The following is a 20487-nucleotide window of genomic DNA, read 5'->3' on the forward strand; positions in this document are numbered from 1 at the left end:
TATTTGTGTATGCTTTATAAAATACATTCAAAATGAGTGGAAATTAACTATGCGTGTTCTGGGCTTTAACTTTAAATAACGTTTCATTTATTTATTTGATATTTGATTAGGGGGAAGTCGTCGCTGGTGACGCTGGGTGGAGGAAGGCGTTGCTCGTTGCTCTCGCTGACTAGAGGAACGGAAAATGGCGGACCTCGAAGACGTTACGCTGGACGGTAGACCGCTCCAGTCCCTTCGAGTTGCGGATTTAAAAGCTGCTCTTGAGGAGAGGGGGCTCTCTAAAAGCGGGCAGAAGAATGCACTCATCAAAAGACTGAAGGGGGTAAGTTCTGCGGTGAAAAACGAGAGCACGGCTGCTACGAGCCACCGTTAACGATGAGACGGGCTGATGTTCTCTCGAGGGCCGACTGCTGAGTATCGGTACTGCCGAGTAGCGCAGGAGAGTTACCGCGGTTAACGAACAGCAACCTGAGAAATGCGACTATGTGCACTTCGCTGTGGCTGAGAAGTTTTTTCGCTGCATATAATTACACCAACATTAGCAAGACCGGAGTTTAATCAACTTGGGGGCTAATTTCAAAGTGTTTGTCGGGTTAATGTTGTCCTGTTAGCTCGTTAGCTCCTTTGGCTAACGCTGTGACTTGAGCGGTGGCCTGCTTAGCTATGTTACCGTTTACAGTATCGTTACTCATGCTATGTTGCTGTATATTAGTTTAGCCGGGAGGTTACACATGTTATTTATTAGTGAACCGTGGGCTAACTGTGAATGTAAATTGAGCGTTATTTTATATGTTTTAAATTCGACAAATGCAGCTGGTTTCCGCCAAAATGTGCATTAGTTTTCACCTTAAATGTATCCCAGAGCCATGAGCTGCACAGGCCCTGTTTCAGCGCGTTTGTTTACATTTACATTGCGCCAATCAAGTCAGGGAATTCTTAACCTTTTTAAGCGGGGAACCCGGTTAATTACCATATATGCGCTGAATTGCGCCATGGAAGCAGCAATTGTGTATACATTAGACCTACCAGCTCCATAAACATCCACTGACCTCAAATCGATGTACGTTATCATTATTGTTTGTATTAGCTGTCACATGTGTTGTGTGTGTGTGTTAATGCTTATCACTGCCCAAGATGTTTGATCCTTACACTTCACAAGAGTATGCTTTTTGCTTCCTCTGTCTGAGTCTCCCATGTCTTGTATAATTGACCCCTTATGACTTGTATGTTTCTTATTGGCTTCAGACCAGGGAGGTTAGTTAGTTGAATATCTTCCTCTTCTCTCTCTATGCCATATATCAAGAGCTGCATTCACCACATCTTAAATCATTTAGAGACAGTGGCGTAAAATAAGTAGGCCTATGTCCCATCTATGATGATAGCATACTGAACAGAATGAGTCAAACAAGTTTGCAAAAGATGGAAGTATTGGCAATTATAATGAAAAAGAGTACTAATTAAAGTACACAGTAGCTATGTGGTGATACATATACATGTATACATCACACATGTATATTTCAAAAGTACTAGTGCCATCTTTAATAACCCTGAGAAGTACCTCCATAGTTATTCACAACTTATAAAAAGTATTGCATCTCATTAACAGGCCCTCATGCTGGAGAATCTGCAGAGGACCTCCACCGCTCACATCGGACTGCAGCCAAACTCACAGGTAAGTGTCTTTTTAAAGCAGCTTTAATATTTGTGTCAACAGCTCAAGCCTGTTCACATACAGTCGCCACTTAAGTGTATATCACAAATTCTGCTGTTAGAATACTTGTAAATGTAAAAACAAAAACAAAGGTACGTGATAGTGGCCTTGAAGTCCTCCACCCAACATGATTTTTAATGTTCTCTGTAGATTGGAGAAGAAATGAGCCAGAACAGCTTCATCAAGCAGTATCTGGCTAAACAACAGGAGCTCCTGAGGCAGCGGCTTGAAAGAGAGGCCCGTGAAGCATATGACACAAATGGTAAGTGTTGTACGAATCCACCATTGCAACCAAGTTCGGTACCGAAACAATTTACATCTAGGATGCATAAGGTTTGTGAGTAATTATATGTTTTTGTTTTTTTAACAGATCAAGAGGACCACACAGAAGTCAACAACAGTACATCATGCCCTCCTCCAGCCCAGGTCAGTCAGCACTTTCTTTTCCTACCTGTTGCATTCGGGTCACATTCTTTTAATCCTTTTATTTTAAGTTCTAAATATTTGGAACATTTGAAAGGTGCGTGCTGTTAAGAATTGCAAGGACAAAGTTAGTCTCAGGGAGTGTAGTGGTTGTCTACCAATTGGAGGTCAATGTTTAAATCTCCAGCCCCTGCAGTCCACATGTTTGTGTTCTTGGGCAAGATACTTACCCCCAAACTGCCCAGATGAATGGGTGAATGTTGCAATGTTTATGTTAAGTGTTTTGAGGGGTCAAAGACCGGATCCTTAATGCAGGCAGTATACCATCCATTCAACCCTGTTCTTTCCTCACCAGGAAGCCCCGCCAGCATTGGCTGAACAGCACAAGCCACCTGGCCCCTCCGGTGGAGAGGGATTGTTTGCTGCAGCGAACGAGGCGGAAGGTAACAGAAACCAGGAGGCCCACATGTCTGGTCCTCCTGCATCTGGCTCTGTGGCCATGCGCGTTCCTGTCGCAGAGCACCGACCAGAAAGGGGGTCCGCCTCCAACCAAGTCGCAGCCGACAGCAACGACGATGACAGTGATGACGGAGACGAGGATGGCGACGACGACGATTGGGAAGGAGGTGCTCGCAGGAGAAGCAGCAGAGAGCCGGCCAGAGCTCCCACGTCAAGAGAGCGGTCCGGAGCCCCCTGTCAACCCCCTCAGCAACACATGCCTTCCCTTCTGTCCCCTCAACTCCGCCAGCCAACACCCCCTCCCTCCCCACCTCCAGAGTTATCATTCCCCTTGCCCGACACCCCTAAACAGAGTCCTCCTAGTCCAGATGTAGCCGCAGCCGGGCGCTCGTCCAGTACCTCCAGCTCTGGCTCCTCAAGCAGCGACAGCCGCAGCAGCAGCCCGGAGCCGCAGAGGAGTGCCGAGCGTAAGCCAGGCCCGCTGACCCTTTTGGCGCGCAAGATGGAGTCAGAAGGTGCTTTCTCTGGAGCAGGTTGGCACCGCGCCGCCGGTGTTGAAGGCGACGGCAGAGGGCCTCTAGAGGGTCTGGTTTCTGCCATCACCCACACAGCCAATGCGGCGGGGCACATGTCCTTCCCCACAATTCCAGGCATCCCAGGAGCATATCCAGCCCATATCCAAGCACCCGTGAGTGTGCTCAAGGCCACTGCAGCAGAAGAGAGGGACAGAGAGAGGGACTCCGAGCTAGAAAGAGAAAAGGCCCTTGAGCTGGAAAGGCAAGAGAGACTGAGGAAAGAGCGAGCGATGGAGGAAGAGCGGGAAAGAGCCCTCGCACTGGAGAGAGAGGAAAGGGAGAGAGCCATGGAGAGGGAGAGAATCGAACGTCAGCAGGCCTTAGAAAGAGAGGAACGAGAAAAGGCTTTGCAGCGCGAGAGAGAGCTTGCTCTGGAGCGGGAGAGGCAGGAGAGGGAACTCGCTTTGGCTAGAGAGAGGGAAGAGCGTGCCTTAGCACACGAGCTTGAGCTGGAGAGACAGAGGGCCCTAGAGCAAGAGCGTCTGCAGAGAGAAAGGAAAGAGAGGGAGAAGCGAGAGAGGGAAGAAATGGAGAGGGCCATGGAGCAGGAAAGAGCCAGGGCTTTGGAGCAGGAAAGGAAGGAGAGAGAGAGGGCTCTGGAGCAAGAGAGGCTACGGAGGGAACTAGCTCTGGAGGCTGAGAGGAAGGAGAGGATCGAGAGAGAAATGGCTTTGGAGCAGGAGAGGCTGGAAAGGGAAAGGATGGAGAGGGAGAAAGCCTTAGAGCAAGAGAGACTGGAGAGGGAGAGAGCCATAGAGCAAAAGAGACTAGAAATGGAGAGAGCTCTGGAGCAGGAGAGACTTGAGAGAGAGAAAGCTTTAGAGCAGGAGAGAAGAGAAAGAGAAAGAGCTATAGAGAAGGAAAGGTTTGAGAGGGAGAGAGCCATAGAGCAACAGAGGTTAGAGCTCGAGAGGAAGGAAAAGGAGAGAATCGAGAGGGAGAAGGTGTTGGAGCAAGAAAGGAAAGAGAGGGAAAGAGCCCTGGAACAGGAGAGGAAGGAGAAAGAGAGATTTGAAGCTCTGGAACGGGAGAGGAAAGAGAAAGAGAGAGCTGAAAAAGAAAGGCTGGACAGGGAGGAGGCTCTAGAGCAGGAGAGGAAGGAGAAGGAAAGAGCGGAGAAGGAAAGAGTGGAGAAGGAAAGAGCAGAGAAGGAGCGGCTTGAGAGGGAGAAAGCTCTTGAGCAGGACAAACTCGAGAGGGAGGAGAAGGAGAGGGCTCTGGAACACGAGACGCTAGAGAAGGAGAAAATCATGCAGAAAGAAAAGGAGGAGCAGGAGATGGCCTTGGAGCAGGAGAAAGAGAGGGCTAGAATGGCCGAAAAGGAGAGGGAAAGTCACCTCCCTCCGTTCAAGCGCGGCCGCGAGATTGGTCTCACCTCCCTGCCCACTCCTCCCCCCCTCTCCACAGGACCGGGCGCAAAGTCATCGGCAGAGGAAGGCGAGAAGGAAGAGGCTCAATCCAGCGTGTCACAGACACCTCTGTCGCCTCAGTCCACATTCAAGAAGTTCCGCTTCGTAAGGGAGCCGCCAATCCAATCGTCCTCGCCTTCCATGGTCATCAAACGGCCCCGTAACTTCTCCGACACCCCCCAGCCTTTGGCCTTAACCATCTCCGCGCTAACGGACGTTTCACAGCAGGAAGCACCCAAGTCCTCGACTGAACAGGAAGACCCACAGAAAAAGCAAGAGGTTGCTGCCAAGGCGCCAGAGAAGGAGACCCCTACTCCCAAAAAAGAAGATGCAAAAAGTCTTGTACCGGGGGAAAAAGAAAAAGTGGATTCAGTGAAGATGGAGACAGAATCTGCAGCTAAGAAAGTGGACAAAAGCAAGGGTCCTACAGAGGACACTGCCCAGCGGAGGGGAAGAGAGACAAAGAAGGACGAGAAACACGCCAGACAACGATCATCGTCTAATGACTCGTCCTCCTCGGAGTCCGACTCTGAGTCTTCATCATCCGGCTCCTCCAGCTCATCCACATCCTCTCGAGAGAAAACACGTGACACCTCGAAGGGCAAAAGGGTAAGTGGTTTGAAAAGAAGCCCTCTGATTGGTCAGGGCCTATCATTTTGGACATTTTTAATTGTGTCAAATTGGTATTCGTCTCTGAATGTCGTTTGTGTCTTTCAGGAGGAGAAACCCAAAAAAGATTCCTCACCGGAGCACAGGGTCACACTGGAGGCTCAGGCTAAGGCCGTTAAGGAAACACCAAAAGTCTCCCAGAGCAAAGGAGGAGCTGCTGATAGAGAAACCCCCACCACGGTCAGTTGCTCTTAGACTAAAACACCCCCTTATTATTACATCTGTTTCAACTGTCGACCTCTTCACTGGGTAATAGACTTATTTTAAATCAGGTAATGCTGCAAACAAATGTATAGCTATGTATTTCTGGATTTTTTTTCCTTCCTTTTGGCTATGTTACCCAGCAACCTCGACAAACATCATATTATTTCACCTCTTATTCAGTTTCCTCCCCTTTTTAAATCCCCAGAAACCTTTGATTGAAGCAGCGACTAGAGAGGAGCCCCAAAGTAAGAAAAGGGACAGCGACGGAGAGAAGGAAACGGATAAACAAAGGTTTGCTTTAAAAAGTCTTGTGAAACTCATCCTATGCGTTGTGTGTGTGTCAGATTTACACACAGGTGAATTAATCTGTTGTGTTTAGCAACTGCTTAAATGACCTTCTGTTTGTGAAACGGTTATAAGAAAAGTGGTTTGGTTTTGTCAAAGATAATTTAATTCTGAGTTTGATCTGTCAGAGTTGGGTACAATGTAGGTTTATGTATCAAATACCCCCCAACTTTGAGAATTTGTGTCACTGTTATTGGTTGTTCAAAAGAGCAGTGTTCGTCAATAAAATGCTCCTCTGCCAGGTTGCTACCTTTTAAAAAAAAATATTATTATTGCAGTTCAGCAAAGACACAGAGGGGGGGGGGGGGGGGAGTAATGAATATAGGTTTGTATGGATATTGTATACACAGGATCTCCACACAGGTCTTATTCTACTCTATCTTGCAGCCATTGGTGGTTTTGTAACTAGGATTAATTTCTCAACAGAAAAGTGAAAACATGCCTTTTATATTATGGCTGTACAATTAATCGAAATTGTATTATTGACTAGTGTAAGCGCAATATTTTGTTACAGACAAAATGAGACAATATCATGGGTGAACTAATATTGAGGTGCTGCAAATAAGTCCCGGCCAACGGAATCGACGCCTGACGTGTCTGAACAACGCTGTTAATGTCCTAATTACACTTTTTTAAATCCTTTGACTGGAGATGTGTGTGTATATATATTTATATATTATAAAAAAAAGTTTAATCTATAATAGAAGTGATGTGGCCATTTTTCGTATGTTTACAAATGCTGCTTTGTAAGCGTTTATTACAGCGGATCACGTAATCCCACTTCCGTTGTAGCCTTAAAATCGGTATGCTTTATGAACACATTACGTCGATGATAAAACGGTGTCGTAAAATACCGTATTGACTTTCCCATCAGGCGAGCGATGAGACTGCCTTGTAGCCGGTGTGGCTGAGGAGATGCGGGTCCTTTCTTTTTTATAGACGATCTTTTTTTCATCCGTTGCAACATGGCTGTGCTCCTTTAGCTACAGATGCCGGCCTTTGGTTCTCCATACAGCTGCTCAGCTGAACAGAAAACGAGGGGGGTTTGTGTGTCGCAGGGTTTAGTTTCCGACATGAATGCGTGCAGAGAAGAGTAGTCTCCTGTGGAAGGGAGGTAGGAGGTAAAGGGGGGGGGGAGGCGGCTCGGTGCGACGCAGTCATATTAGCTACGGTCGCATTTATACGCTTCGTTTTAACCCGGCGCAGTTTGTGTCTTTAATGTGTAGTTAGCTCCCAAGTTAATTTAACTCGAAATGACTGGACGTGGTCGCACGAACGCGCATGAGGATGACATGAAAACGTGAGGCGCGCGCTCGTTTGTCAGGTATTGTGTGTCCGTCGGTCGGTCTGCGCGGGGTCTGCGGTGCTTTGCATTCACCGCCTCAGTCCTCTGATCCATTCAACAAATAACATAACAGTGAAATGACGTAGTGGCTGTTAGCTTTACCTTGTTTCTGTGTGTCTCAGTGGAGTTCATTCATATGATGCGAATTTGTAAGCCTTTTTTTATTGCGTTTTTTTTTTTAACTTATAAAGGAATTTAATATGTATGTTCGGGGTTTCATGACCTAAAATAGCGGTGCTTTAAAATTTTTAGACTATGTCAATATATAATATTTTAAATTTTGTAACAAGGTATCTCATCATTTGATTTTTTTTCATGAATCTGAACTTTGCCTTAATAAAACTATTACTAAATGCCATTTATTTTGTTCAGCCTCTATAACAAAAAAAATGTCTATCGTATTGTTAAAATGAATGTGAACTTTCTTTGACGTGTCCTTCACACTATGCAGGCATGTGAAGGAGACTGCCATGGCAGAGCCAGAGAAGCTTCCAGAGACCAGCGAGGAGGTAAGGCACCTGAAGAACCATGAATCGTCCTGGACCTCAAAGCTGTCTGTAGCTCAGGAATTAAGTGGAAGGACCCATTTCATTTGTTTTATAGTTGAATCTTTTATAGTTGAGTTTTAATTAACCAGGATATATTATACAGTATAGAACATTTGACTATTTTTATATTTTTTTTGTTAGAAATCTTTTTTACAATTAATATTCATTTCCACTAGATGACTTTATGAGCCCTAATCACGAGCGGTAAAATGTGCGTAGGAAATTTATTTTTATAATGTGGATATGGCTATATGTAAAAAAACTTTTACTGAAACAGCAAGGGTATGTTCTCACTGTGGCTGATGTTTAAACCCAAAATGATTGCTTTGTTATAAAGGTGCTCATGCCTCTTCCATTGCCCCTATTGGTACCTGCATACTACCTCTGCCACTACTACTACTACTACTACTACTACTACTACTGCTGCACCTGTTCCACTGTCCCCAAGAATCCAGAGTTGGCCACAGATAAGCCCCCAAGGCTGCACTTCAGAGGGAAACCCCTGGCAACAAAGGCTGCCTCATTTTCATGGATATGGCTGGCAAGAACTATTGAATGGACTAAAACATGCAAAGAAGGGGTTGGCTAGTCAACATTGCCCACCTCCTTTTGACTTTTATCCACTTATCAGGGCTTGTGCCCTTAAAATCAGCATTGAGACGAGATAAACAAGGACTTGTTCTCACTGCAAGACGGTGAAACTGTCAGTAGTTTCTGTACCATCTCACTTTGGTACACCCTGAACCCCTTCGCAGACAAACGTGGGGCATCATGGAAATTTTTTAACCTTGGTGAACCGTCTCATGCTTGACAGAGGACATTTTGGATTTTGTTTACTCTCTTGGAATGGGATTCAGAATTTGTGACTTCTCTTGGATACTAAAAGTGTTTTTAAAGAGACCAAAGCCTTTGCCTGGAATTAATAAGATAAGACGGTTTTATTTGAACTGAAGAAGGATTTATCGATTTGGGTTTGTTTCTACAACAACCTACTTCGCGACCGTACGACTTTTCATACTCTGCGCCATGAACAGTGCCACAAAGAACTGAACACTAACATCAAGATTTGGGAATTGTGAGCACAGTGACTTTTAACGGCCTCCAACATCTGGCCCTCAACTCAGTGGACTCCTTGTTGTTCCAAGAGCTCCCCCTTCTCTGAAAGACTTAACACCTGAGGATGACTGCTCCGGCCAAAAGCATTTCAAAGCCCCCACTCAAAAGAACTCTTGATCCCATCCTGCCAGCGAGCACGCTTTCAGATTTCCATCCAAACATCTCAGCCACCTTTGATTGGACCCTTGTTGCCTAGATACAGTACATGCAGTCGTGATTGGGCCATATCCAAACCAGTAAGGATCAGGTGTCAGTGGTACCAGGGAATAAGTAGACGTTTACTCAATGTTATATTTCATAGTTATTTTGAAGAGTAATGCATAGTTTCCAGTCATAGTTTGTAGTCTTTGCTGAGAGGAGCAACATTGAACGAGTGTGATATTATTTATAGACACTACAGTTTAATCCAAATTGTTAACCATAGTAAATAACTGAAACCATATGAGACACGGTTTTTTAGAAATAATATAAACTGCATTATTTCAACCAGTTCCTTTTTCTTTATAATCAAGACAGTTTTGTCCTCAAAAGCAAGTTATATTCAATCATCTTTACGTATAGATTATTAAATGATTATGAATGGCATGCACTTAACAAAACCCAGCGTGCTGCCATTCAGTAGGGTAGAATTAAAAAAGACATTGCACAGCAGTTTCTGTCTCCACTCTCAGCCCCAGCTTCCTGTTATTGTTCCACCTTTCCTCCAACCTGTCCTTGACCACTCGGGGGCAGCTTCTCACCTCGCCCATGTTTGGGGTTGTTTTTTTATCTCCTTGTGTTACAGACGCCAAAGGCCTTCTCAACCCGTAAGATCTCTATCAGCAGTAAGTACGCCCTCCCACCCTGCTCTCTTTCCCAACAATTACACTCAACATGCACTCCATTTGAATTGTTCGGGTCGTGTTGCCATTTTAAAAAATCCTGTCAAATTGGAATAGATTTTGACAAAAACATTACATTTGAACACAACATGGTAACATTATAATTTACCTTTGTCCATTACACAATTTGACTAACTAGTGCTTCAATGCACCTTAATACAAGTCAGTAGCACTGCTAATTCCAGTTCTAACCGCTCACGTTACCGAGCTGTATTCCTGCTGATTTGGGCTCGACACGGTATTGTGAGAAAACTGTAAAATAAAGAGCTAGAGAGAATCTGTTGTCCAGGACGCTTAAAAAACTGATCAGAAATAATCAAAATGTTTACATCTTACTCCATTTCACAATGTTACCATCACAACTACTGCCACATATTCAGAATAATTCGACCACCTTGCTACCTGAGTATAACTTTGACATGCCTCTTTTTTACTGGTCATCAGTGTTAGTTTTGAGCACTTTTTTATTATGTATAAAGTACGTTAAAGGGCAATATAAGTGAAGGAATTATACATGAAAAATCTAGAACATAACATAGATCGCTTGAACATCCCTAGTTTAAAGCAAACGCTGCTACATGGCTGTTTTGTGTCCATGGATGTGTGATGTCATGCAAGCTTAGGCTGTAAACGACATGTGCCAGACAAGTAAATGTTTTTTCTTGTCTTACCAGGCAGTAAATCATCCCCGGGCCCCGGCAGTGCAGAGGGAGAGCAGGACTCTGGGGCTGCAGCCGGTCGCAAGAGGAGGTGGGGCTCCAGCACCGCGGTCACCGCCAAGAAGCCTTCCTTCAGCATCACCACGGAGTCACTGAAGGTACTGCTGCGCACCAACAACAATAACTATAAAGTAACTCCACCCTGTCACGTCATAAACAAAAGTAGTAATGATATGGTATGACTTACTTTAAGGGTGATTTGATGAACACAAAAACTACTTTGAAATACAAAGGTGTTGTTGTTCAAAGCATGAAGTCTGATTTGGGTTTTTGAATTTCTTTTGTATCAACAATAACTCTTTCTCATAGTGCTGAAAGACGCACAGCAGTAGTGGCCACTTTTTAACCGTTTTCTTTTCATTTTTACCATTTAAAGTTTGTTTCCAAATCAGTCAGCCCTTTAGTTCTTGGTGTAGACACCACTTAATGTTGATATTACATTGCGGTTGCTAGGTAAAGCTTTTCAAGATGGCTAAATGCACTTTCCTTGTGTCTGTTTTGAGTATAGGCAGCCCGTACATCTTATGATTTCTCTTCGTTCTTTCCTCTCAGTCTCTGATCCCTGACATTCGCCCGTGCCTCGGTCAGGAGGCCATAGTGGACCTGCACCCAGAGGAAGCCGTCCTCTCCGGGGCTGAGGAGGAAGAGAGGGAGCGCTCTGACCAGGACCTACAGATCCGGCGCACCGTTACACAGGTTGGTCTGAAACGCTGTACATGATGTCTTTAGGGTCAAATGTAAAGCACTGTTTGAACATGAAGTCCCTCATCAATAGCTGTTATTGATTATAAACATTCTGCAGGTGGTGCACCCGGAGAGCCAGGAGAATGGACAGAAGGAGGTGAAGAGGAGCAGGCACGAGGAGTCTGAGGAAGAGGAGGTGCAGGGAGACAAAGAGAGGACAAGAGCGCACGAAGAGAAGGACAGGAGCCTGATGGAAGCCCAGTCTCCATCACATGCCAGCCGCGACGTAGAAATGAACACTGGTAATTGATTCTTAATAAACTCTTCATCTAGCATTAAAGCTCAACACTCCTTACGTGCTGCGTTCACATCCAGTGGTATTTTTCTGTTTCACTTTTCTGTACGGGCTGTGACATTTTGTTGATGGTTGTATGTTCTTGGTTTCAGTGACCCCCGGCGACATCCTCATCCGTCGCTCCATCAGCCAGCAGAAAACGGGTGTTTCCATCACAATCGATGACCCTGTTCGCACTGCCCGGCAGCCCTCACCCCCCCGCGGCAAAGTCTCCAGCATGGTTCACATCAGCAACCTGGTGAGACACTTATTGACCTCCTTTTTTTTTTTTTTTATAGGAGCAACCTTATTTTTCCTCAAGATCTAGATTCTATTATACCTTTTAAGTATCAACCAGAAGACCCTAATCAGACACAGACGTTATTTATCTTTCTGTGAAGCCACAACCTAATGCATAAAAGACTTCTGGGGCAGTGAAGCATAGGAAATGTATGTGAGGCTCTGGCATGAGGATTTCTTGTCATTTCTTTTGCTGAGAATAGTTCAAATGATGTTCTGATTGTCCCTGAAATGCACTTCAAGAACAGTGAAGTTTAGGACAGATTTCCTCCCGGATCACCTATCCAGCGCCTATTCCTAAAACCTCAGAATCTCCATGTACCGTTTTTTTTACTTTATTAAGGCTCATCTTTATGCTGTTTACAGTAAACATGTTGTGATAAGTGCTCTGTTATTTTGTTCAGGTGAGGCCGTTCACTCTGGGGCAGCTGAAGGAGCTGCTCAGCAGAACCGGCACCCTGGTGGAGGAGGGCTTCTGGATCGACAAAATCAAGTCTCACTGCTACGTCACCGTGAGTTGTTACAAGCGGTAGATCTGCGTCGGACTGCTTCAGCCCGCGGATGCTCTCCTCTGTGTCTTACCCTCTTTTTCTGTGTTCAGTACTGCAGCTCAGAGGAGGCTGTCGCTACGCGTGCTGCGCTCCATGGAGTGAAATGGCCTCAGAGCAACCCCAAAGTCCTCAGTGTAGAATTCTGCCAGCAGGAGGAGGTAAGCCCTCATTGATATTCGTTTCTTCTTACTCTGTTATGGTTAGCCCTCTGTAGCCTGATTCTATCTCTGCTTTGTAGCTGGACTTCCACAAAGGCTTGGCCGACAGACCCGGAGCAGAAGAGCCCGGTGCCGGCCGCGGGCGAGCGTCCGGCCTGCCCTCTCTCTTCCCCGAGCGAGACCAGTGGGCCGAGCGCGAGCGAGAGATGGAGCGCCGGGAGAAGGCCAGGGCGGAGCGGGAGTGGGACCGCGACAAGGTCCGAGACTTCGGGAAACCCGGCGAGGAGAAGGAGGGAGATCCCCAGAGGTCCCACTCCAAAGAGAAACGCCGCAAAGAGAGGGGGGAGGGCAAGGAGAAGAAGGCTGAGAAGAAAGGTGAGAGACGAGACTATTTATTACATGATGTAAAGATAGACTTTGTCACTATTTTATAAAACAAACGTTTGATTCAGATATATCGCTAATAGATAAGCAGTTGAAGCTCTAACGTTTCTGTGTCTGCAGATAAAGCCGCTGAGGACCCCCCGGCGAAGCTGCTGGATGATCTTTTCTGCAAAACCAAAGCAGCTCCTTGCATATACTGGCTTCCCCTTACAGACGAAATGGTGAGGCACACAGCAGTGTAAACACTTTAATGCTCAACCTTTATTACAAGGCAGAGATATCTAATCACGGCTTCACTTAAAGACATCGATTATTCATCCGTGCGTTCTCTTCCCCTCCGCAGATCGCTCAGCGGGAAGCTGCCAGAGCAGAGCGGATGAAGGTACGCGAGAAACGGAGGAAGGAGTTTGAGGAGGAGGAGTTGAAAAAAAGGGAAGAGGAGCGCAAGGAGAGGGTGAAACCCGGAGGCGGCCAAACCGCAGAGCGGAGCGAGGGTGAGAAAGAGAAGGAGAAGGACAGGGACAGAGAGAGAGACAGAGACCGAGTTAGGGACAGGGAGAGGGAAAGGGAGAGGGAGAACGACAAACGAAGGGATGGCTACCGCAGGCCAGAAGGCCGCGGGGCCGGCGGGGGCCGACGCTCCCGCAGCCGTAGCGACCCTCGAGACAGGCGACGTTAACGGCCAATCAACTGACGGGACTGAGACCACACCCTCTTCCATTTGCCTTTCACTACATGTACTTTGTTACAACTAAGATCCAACAGAGGACCAACTGATGTCGCCACCTTCTCTCAAATTGTCTCCTTTTTTAAAAGCACATCCACACCTACACGCAGTCATGCTTATAAGGGGACCATGGTTTTTTTGCAGTGTTGTTTCCCAGAGTGCCATGCGTGGCGCTTCTGTCAAGACTCGATATATTTTCTTTATACGTTTGCCTCTTTTCTTCTTAAGTTTTTTTGTCTTGACGGTTTCGCAGTATGACATGCTGGGTCATTTTAATAATTTCCCTCCTTATGTTCCCCATCCCCCCCCCACCGAATTGTAGGTGCCAATTATGATTTGCAGTCACTTGTCGTCGCCTCAGTGTTTTTAAGAGAAATCTGGATGAGGTTTGTTGCTGCATGTAGTCCAAGGCTCTTCTTGCCAGCCCTGCCTAAAGAGAAAACTCTGTCCTCCGTGCAGAGGCTTGCATAAATCTGAAAATATTGGAATTGGTGTGTTTGGCATTCTGTACAGACATATAAGATTAACTCAAAATCAAGTCTTTGAAATGAGGCAGCTCTGGGGTATTTTTGGACAGGTGCGGAATTACTACTAAGGCAATGCAGTGCTCCTCTCTCCCTCTGTTTAGTTAAGAGATGAGACGATGCTCTGTCCGTCACGCCTGACACAAGTTATGATTATGTACTTCTCATCGCTTCTCTTCTTCCTCCTCTTCCTCCACCGTTTAGCGTCAGTACAGGCCCGAGGGGGGAGGTTACATTATGAATTTTCTCAACAATGGTTTTAATATTGTTTTTTTAATCTTTATTTTATCATGTTAGTACAAAGGTTTTGTTTTTTTTAATTTCTTCTTGGAGTACGCCTATCAGTGGTGAATGTACAAATAATAAAAATTGAAATTTGAAATTACTGTGAAAGTTTTTTTATTTTTAATTCTCCCTGCTAATCGGGTTTGTATTGAAATGTATTAATTTGATCATTGGGTTGCAAAATTCGAATTTCCAACCAATTAGTGGGTTTTTTACTTCAGGCACATTTAGAACTGCGGTTACACTTAGAATCCACAAGGTGTCAGTCACATCACATGACCGGGGCCAGAGCGGAATGACTTTATGCAGTCAAGTATAAACTAGGACTATGAGGTAAATTGTGCTTTAGTGAGGATACAGCAAAAACTTCCACTATCTCTATATTGGAGAACCTTTCCTTAAATGCCATGTCTAGGGCATTAGCACTGTGGGTTCCTCCAAGTCAGGTGTGATACCTTTCCTTCATTCTGCTGTAAACACCATAGAGGAAGAAGAGAAGTATCTTGTATGTTCCCTTGTCCCATCTCTCCGGTCTTGACGTTGATCCTGCAGAGCTCAGCAGTGCTCCTCTGTAATTACAGCCCTATGGTCGCTGAGCAGAACATTTTTCTGCCCTGATGCAACGCAGTGTGTCTGGACTCTGGGAGGACAAGTGAATCTTTCACCCTGCCATCTCTCTGGCAACAAGAACATTTTCTAACTGAGGAGTTGGAATGAGAACATGGAGAAAGATTCTGTCTTTCATCTCCAAGTGACTGCTTTATCAAGCAATCATGCAGAGAAAGGCAGATACCAGTGTCTGCGTGTGCTGGGGAGTTAAGAGTTTGAAGTTTAGGGCAAAGTGATGATGTGTTGGCCAAATTGAAAGTCAGAGGAGATTGTTTGTGGTGAGTCTGAGGACTGTGTGTTGGGGTTATAAAGCAGGACTACGGTTAGGGTGCAAGTTATTGACAGAAATGTAGGTTAAAAGTTCTGCTACAACCCAGCCACACCTTAATTGTTGCTGATTTGTTCTTCCCAGTGAAACAAGCTGAAACTTAAACTTATATAAAGTTTTTTTAGCAAACATTTTTATAAATTCAGCAGACGCAGTTAGTTAAGCATTTTTTCAGACGTAGTACTGTTGACCTGACAAATTCCAGTACAATATATCTTGCTAATCCTTCAGAGCAAAGTTGGTTTATCACAGATTCTTCCAACCAAAACTGCTTCCTGTTGTCGGTAAACACACTATAAAGTATTTCCCGGGATAAACCTGAAGACAAGCTGAAACCTACAGGAAAAACTACACACAGGGTTATTTCAGCCTACTTTAACCAATTCTTTGTGTTTTTAAAAGAAGAGACATGCACTGAACCAGTGTTTGCCCACTGCCATCTAGTACCGAAACCTTTTTGCTTGGCATTACTGGTATGTGTATCTTGGGCAGAAGACAGAAGTGATGTTGCTTGCTAATATCAAGTATATTTATGAACAAAATGAATTAAATCTTATAGTTTGCGACTGGCAGCAACTGGATAAGATCCACGGTTATGGTCTTGATAGATTGCACACTACATTGTTGACTGTAAACACCAAATGATTCAGAATCAAACATACCCTGTCCATCTGTTTGTGCTTAAATTAATATTTTTCTCAGCTTTCGAAAGACCTATCCTTGCCATACAGGAAGAGACTTAATTGAAACCTCTTAGCTTGTATCCATGGTGCTTACTTTTTCCATATGTTATTTATTCACTCATTCTATCAAACTGTTAAACCAGAGCCTGTGATTTTTGGAAAGATGCTAATGCTGACAAAGACATTTATGGTTCATTTTACTTGGAGTTTGGCGGTTTTGAAGGAGCATGCTTATTTTACGCCTTCAATAAGCTATAACTGTAATAAGTTAAATTAATTGTTCGAATCCCTGTTGGCATTTTCATTCGATATTCACTTCAAAGCTGATGCAAAGTTATAGCATCGCACGGCAAAAGGGGCGAAAATGTGCGTGTCCACCCGGGTTTTAATCCGCCAATTAAAAACCCGTGACTAATGTGGACACGTTTGTTCCGGGCATGAATGTCAATTTTAACCTTTCCTATGGAGGCTTAAAGCAGGTTTTCCGGTGGGTGAGTAGCTCTTAAGGAGTTTGATTTTGCTTATTCTACCACTCAACATGCAAAACTGCCTACTGCAACTTCACTCAGGATTCTATTTGGTCAACTCATGACAACAAAGATAGCGCAGATGAAGTATGACTAAAAACAATGTTTTCGCATTTGTGGGTGTTTTATAGTAACGCTTGTGCCAGCTGGGATACCTCAGCAGACCAGGTGTGTGTGGTGCAGAGCTCAGGACATTTGTGAATGCCTCCATGAACAGCTGAGCACGGCCAGTCTCGTGCTGACGGGTGGGCAGTAAAAGCAATATGTTTTCGCTCTGTAAGCAGTCCGCCTCCTCTTCACCTCCCCTCCTCGGTGTAACCACATAGGTCTTTGTGTCCAGCATTGCGAGGAACTGAACACAGAGGCCCACAGAGCTCTACTTTCAAAGGCAACCTCTGATGTGGCCTTTCTGATCTCTGCATGGCTCACTGACGTTGCTCTTACTGACTCTGAGGTTTTTCTTTCTGTCTGAATCCTATTTACCCGCGAGTCCCCCCACTTGCTCTCACACATGGATACTTATCTTTTCTTTTGTCCTCTGACTGACTTAAAACTGGCCTGCCTCGTGTTCGGAAAGATGATGAAAGACTGCGATATCGTGACAGTCAATGTTACCACTCCTTGAAGTTCAAACCTCTCTTGATACATACACACCCTTCCCCCTCCTCTTTTAGTACTCCCCTCTTCCCCCCCCTTTTCTTTGCGATGACATATATGTGCTTATGGAAACCAGATGTGACTTGTTGCGCTGGAAGAGAGACAGAAAAAGCAAGCATGAGGTTGTTTGATACTTCATTAACAGACTGCAGAAGATGAGTGTGTGGGGGGTGCTTAATGTTTCTCTCTTGTGGTATATATATATATTTAGATGCCAGATGAGATGAGATGTGCCCAGTGTCCTGAGGCCTTTAGCGGAGCAGGGGGGGGTTTCCTTGCGGATACGGCTGGGTCAGCGTGAGGGTAGCTGGGCTTGGAGAGCCTGAATCAGCATCTCCTTGGGAAACCACGCCATATGAGAAAATGTGGAAAAGAGATAGAAAAAAAGCAACCTAAAGAAGTTGAAATGTCGAGTGTTGAACTTCCTTGCACCTGTGTTATTTTCTCCCACACAATACCTCTCTCCTCCAACATGCAATAAGAGACTTCTCCCACTGAACCACACCCAATTCAAAATGCAGACATTGTGTTAACTCTAACAAAGGCAGGCACGTAGGCTATAACAAAGGGGGGCAAACACAGGCAAAACTGCATGGCTAAGAAAACAAAAATCACTAAGCAAACAGTTGGTAAAATATACGATGAAACAGAGAAAACTGAGATTGGGACATCTCAGGCTCACAGGAAAAAGTGTAACTAAAGAGAAGTTATTTTCCATGCAAAGCTCTGTGTGGAACTACAGCAAATGGAAAAATAAGATGCAGACATAACGGAAAAAGCATTAGGTATTGATCCCGCTCTTTAACAAGCCACAGATAAACCTTGTGTGTGATCGCAGAAGCTTTAAGAACGTGCAGAGTGTGTGGGTCCATTTCAAGGTCAACGTTTCTCTATTTTAAAACAATGATTGAACAACAAAGCACATGGAAAGATAGCAGACCTTAATATTCACAGGTGTAACCAATAACCTTAACGATGGCCATTTGTGGTTCACTTTGATGAAGGGATCGTTAGTGTTACTGGTAACACCTGTGCTCGGGACACATCAGATTATCTGCTGTGAAAAAGTTCATCTTTCATTACTCTTCATTTGACTTGGTCTGCATATCACAGCAGTGTTTATGCTGGCTATTAAAACCACAAATGTTCATCTGAACTTTCTATGGCGGTGATTAAAGAAAAAAAAGTATGTATAATTAGAGCTGGGCGGTATGACAAAAACTCATCACGGTTTTTCACTTCATCCTGAATGAACATGAGTTCATGAGAAGACAATGCATCCAATATTTTTTGTCAAACCTGTTAAAACCACAAAGGTCATTGTCATGGTTGAGTTAGGGGGTCATTAAGGTCAGTAGGTTACATTGCCTTCGAGTTGTGAATGTCTGTAGAAAACATCATGGCAATCCATTTTAGAGTCGTTTGGATAGTAAATCAGCACAAAGGTGGTCGACAGACAGATAAAGATAAGGGCTTTGAGAACAGAACATGTTTTTACCTAAAGCTTGTGTTTCAACTTGCATGTTGTCAGTCTGAACATAACTGACATTAGACAGGCACAGAAAGTAAGACAGAAAAAAACTCATTGCCTTATGGGAAGTGTAGAATCCTCTTTGTGAAAGTTTCTGAACTTTATAAAAGTGCAATTTCTAAGTTTTCAGTTAGATGCTCTTTTGAAGAAGAATATACGTTAACCGTCCCAAAGAGGGGAATTTACATTCTGCGCTTGACCCATCCTAATGTTGGGAGCATTGGGCTGCCATATGTACAGCACCCAGGGAGCAGTGTTGGGAACGGTGCGTTGCTGAGGGACACCTCGTAGCACTTGATCCGATTCCCAAGCCAAGTCCCTATGGACTCCGCCACCAATGCCCCAGATTTAAGGTCTGAACAGGGACATGAACCCAGGACCCTCAGATTCAAAGTCTGATGCTCTACCGACTGAGCTATCCAGGCTCCAGATCCATGCATTTGACCCATCCTAGTCTTAAGAGCAGTTGGCTGCCATTAGGTACGGCGCCCGGGGAGCAGTGTAGGGAACAGTGCCTTGCTCAGGGACACCTCCGAAGTACTTGGTCTTCCCGGGACTTGATCTGGTGACTTTCCAGTTCCAAGGTCCCCATGGAATTTGCCACCACCGTAAATGACCGGCGCTCAAAGGATGGTTAGAGGGTCAGATAAACATGAACAAAAAAAAACATCATTCTTTCCTATGTGTGAAAACAAAAGCCAACCACATCAGCTTATCATTCATTTTGTGTAACAGTAAGAGACTTGGACTCAGGAGAGAAATCCCCTGTTCCTGTTTGTTGTATTATTGCTTGGTGCAGGATGTGGCAAAGCTTTAACTGATGCTAATGAAAACCATGTGTAACCTATATAGACGCTAAGCAGATCCCTAGAAATGCCCCCTTCTACCTTCCCACATCCTAGTTGCCAGGCAGAGTGCAACACTAGCCTTTTTTCAGTTAATCATTCAGTCATATTTAATGGGAAAATTACTCAGTCTCATCTCTGCGGTTTGTCCTGCAATTGCAGTATGATGTTCAGCTCAGCTATTATGAGACACAATAGCCAAAAGCAGGACTTCCCCTACTTGGAAGTTTCCATTCATCAGCCAGCGCGTTACACATGCCAACTGAAACACAAACACAGGAAATGTCCAGCGCAGAGATTGAAACATAAAAGGAGTTTGTTAATGGTGTCCGCTGACTGGAGTCCAATGACGACAGAGAGATGATATTAGTGGATGTGTGGTAAGGCCTTGGCATGGAGGTGCTTTTGTTTGTGAATCAGCTTTTGTTGGAAGTGGACAGTTGCATCAGAACCATGAGTAGAAACTACCTTTTCATTTTTCTGGGTTAAATGTGAGGGCCAGATGAGTGGAGGAGGCTGGAAGAGGCAATGTGGTGTGGTCTTTTGTCAGGCTTTTGTGAAAAAAGGAGTGAGTCATTTCACAGACAGTGAAGAAAAGTCTCCAGTTACACACAGAGCAGAGAAAGGAGAGGACTTTTGGAAGAATTATGCTGAGGTGAATGTTTTCTTCACTCTGCAGAATCAGCTGGGAAGGACAGAATACAGCAAACAGTGACCCAGGGCTAAGCCACAGAGATAATTTAAGCAAAACGACGCATACTCAAACCATCTGAGGACAAAGACCACTCCAGAAACGCCAGATTTTTTCTTGACATGTTTTTATTGTGACTTTGATGTAGTAAAAAAGGCTAATTAAACAGATCCAAACCACCTCCCATCCCCCCAACGCCCTGTCCCGCTGTGTTACTGGCCAACATGATGCAGTTGGAATTCCAGATGTTGTTCACGGAATTCTG

The 20487-nt window shown here is 44.8% G+C and overlaps 1 protein-coding gene and 1 non-coding gene across 2 annotated transcripts; one reads left to right on the forward strand and one right to left on the reverse strand.

Moving 5' to 3' along the window:
* Positions 1-158: 158 nt before the first annotated feature.
* Positions 159-14448, forward strand: acin1a (apoptotic chromatin condensation inducer 1a). Its single transcript, XM_063885958.1, has 18 exons — positions 159-322; positions 1607-1672; positions 1862-1973; positions 2082-2137; positions 2490-5186; positions 5295-5426; positions 5656-5741; positions 7592-7649; positions 9589-9628; positions 10360-10502; positions 10957-11100; positions 11207-11390; positions 11536-11681; positions 12127-12234; positions 12324-12431; positions 12512-12806; positions 12936-13036; positions 13159-14448. Exons 1-18 carry the CDS (start codon positions 185-187, stop codon positions 13492-13494), a joined length of 4950 nt encoding a protein of 1649 aa, XP_063742028.1. The 5' UTR covers positions 159-184; the 3' UTR covers positions 13495-14448.
* Positions 14449-19038: 4590 nt separating this feature from the next.
* trnaq-uug (transfer RNA glutamine (anticodon UUG)) lies at positions 19039-19111 on the reverse strand. The gene has a single exon. It is a non-coding gene; the product is annotated as a tRNA-Gln (tRNA).
* Positions 19112-20487: the final 1376 nt, after the last annotated feature.

This window comes from Eleginops maclovinus, chromosome 6 (assembly GCF_036324505.1).
Source record: "Eleginops maclovinus isolate JMC-PN-2008 ecotype Puerto Natales chromosome 6, JC_Emac_rtc_rv5, whole genome shotgun sequence".
Lineage (NCBI taxonomy): Eukaryota > Metazoa > Chordata > Actinopteri > Perciformes > Eleginopidae > Eleginops > Eleginops maclovinus.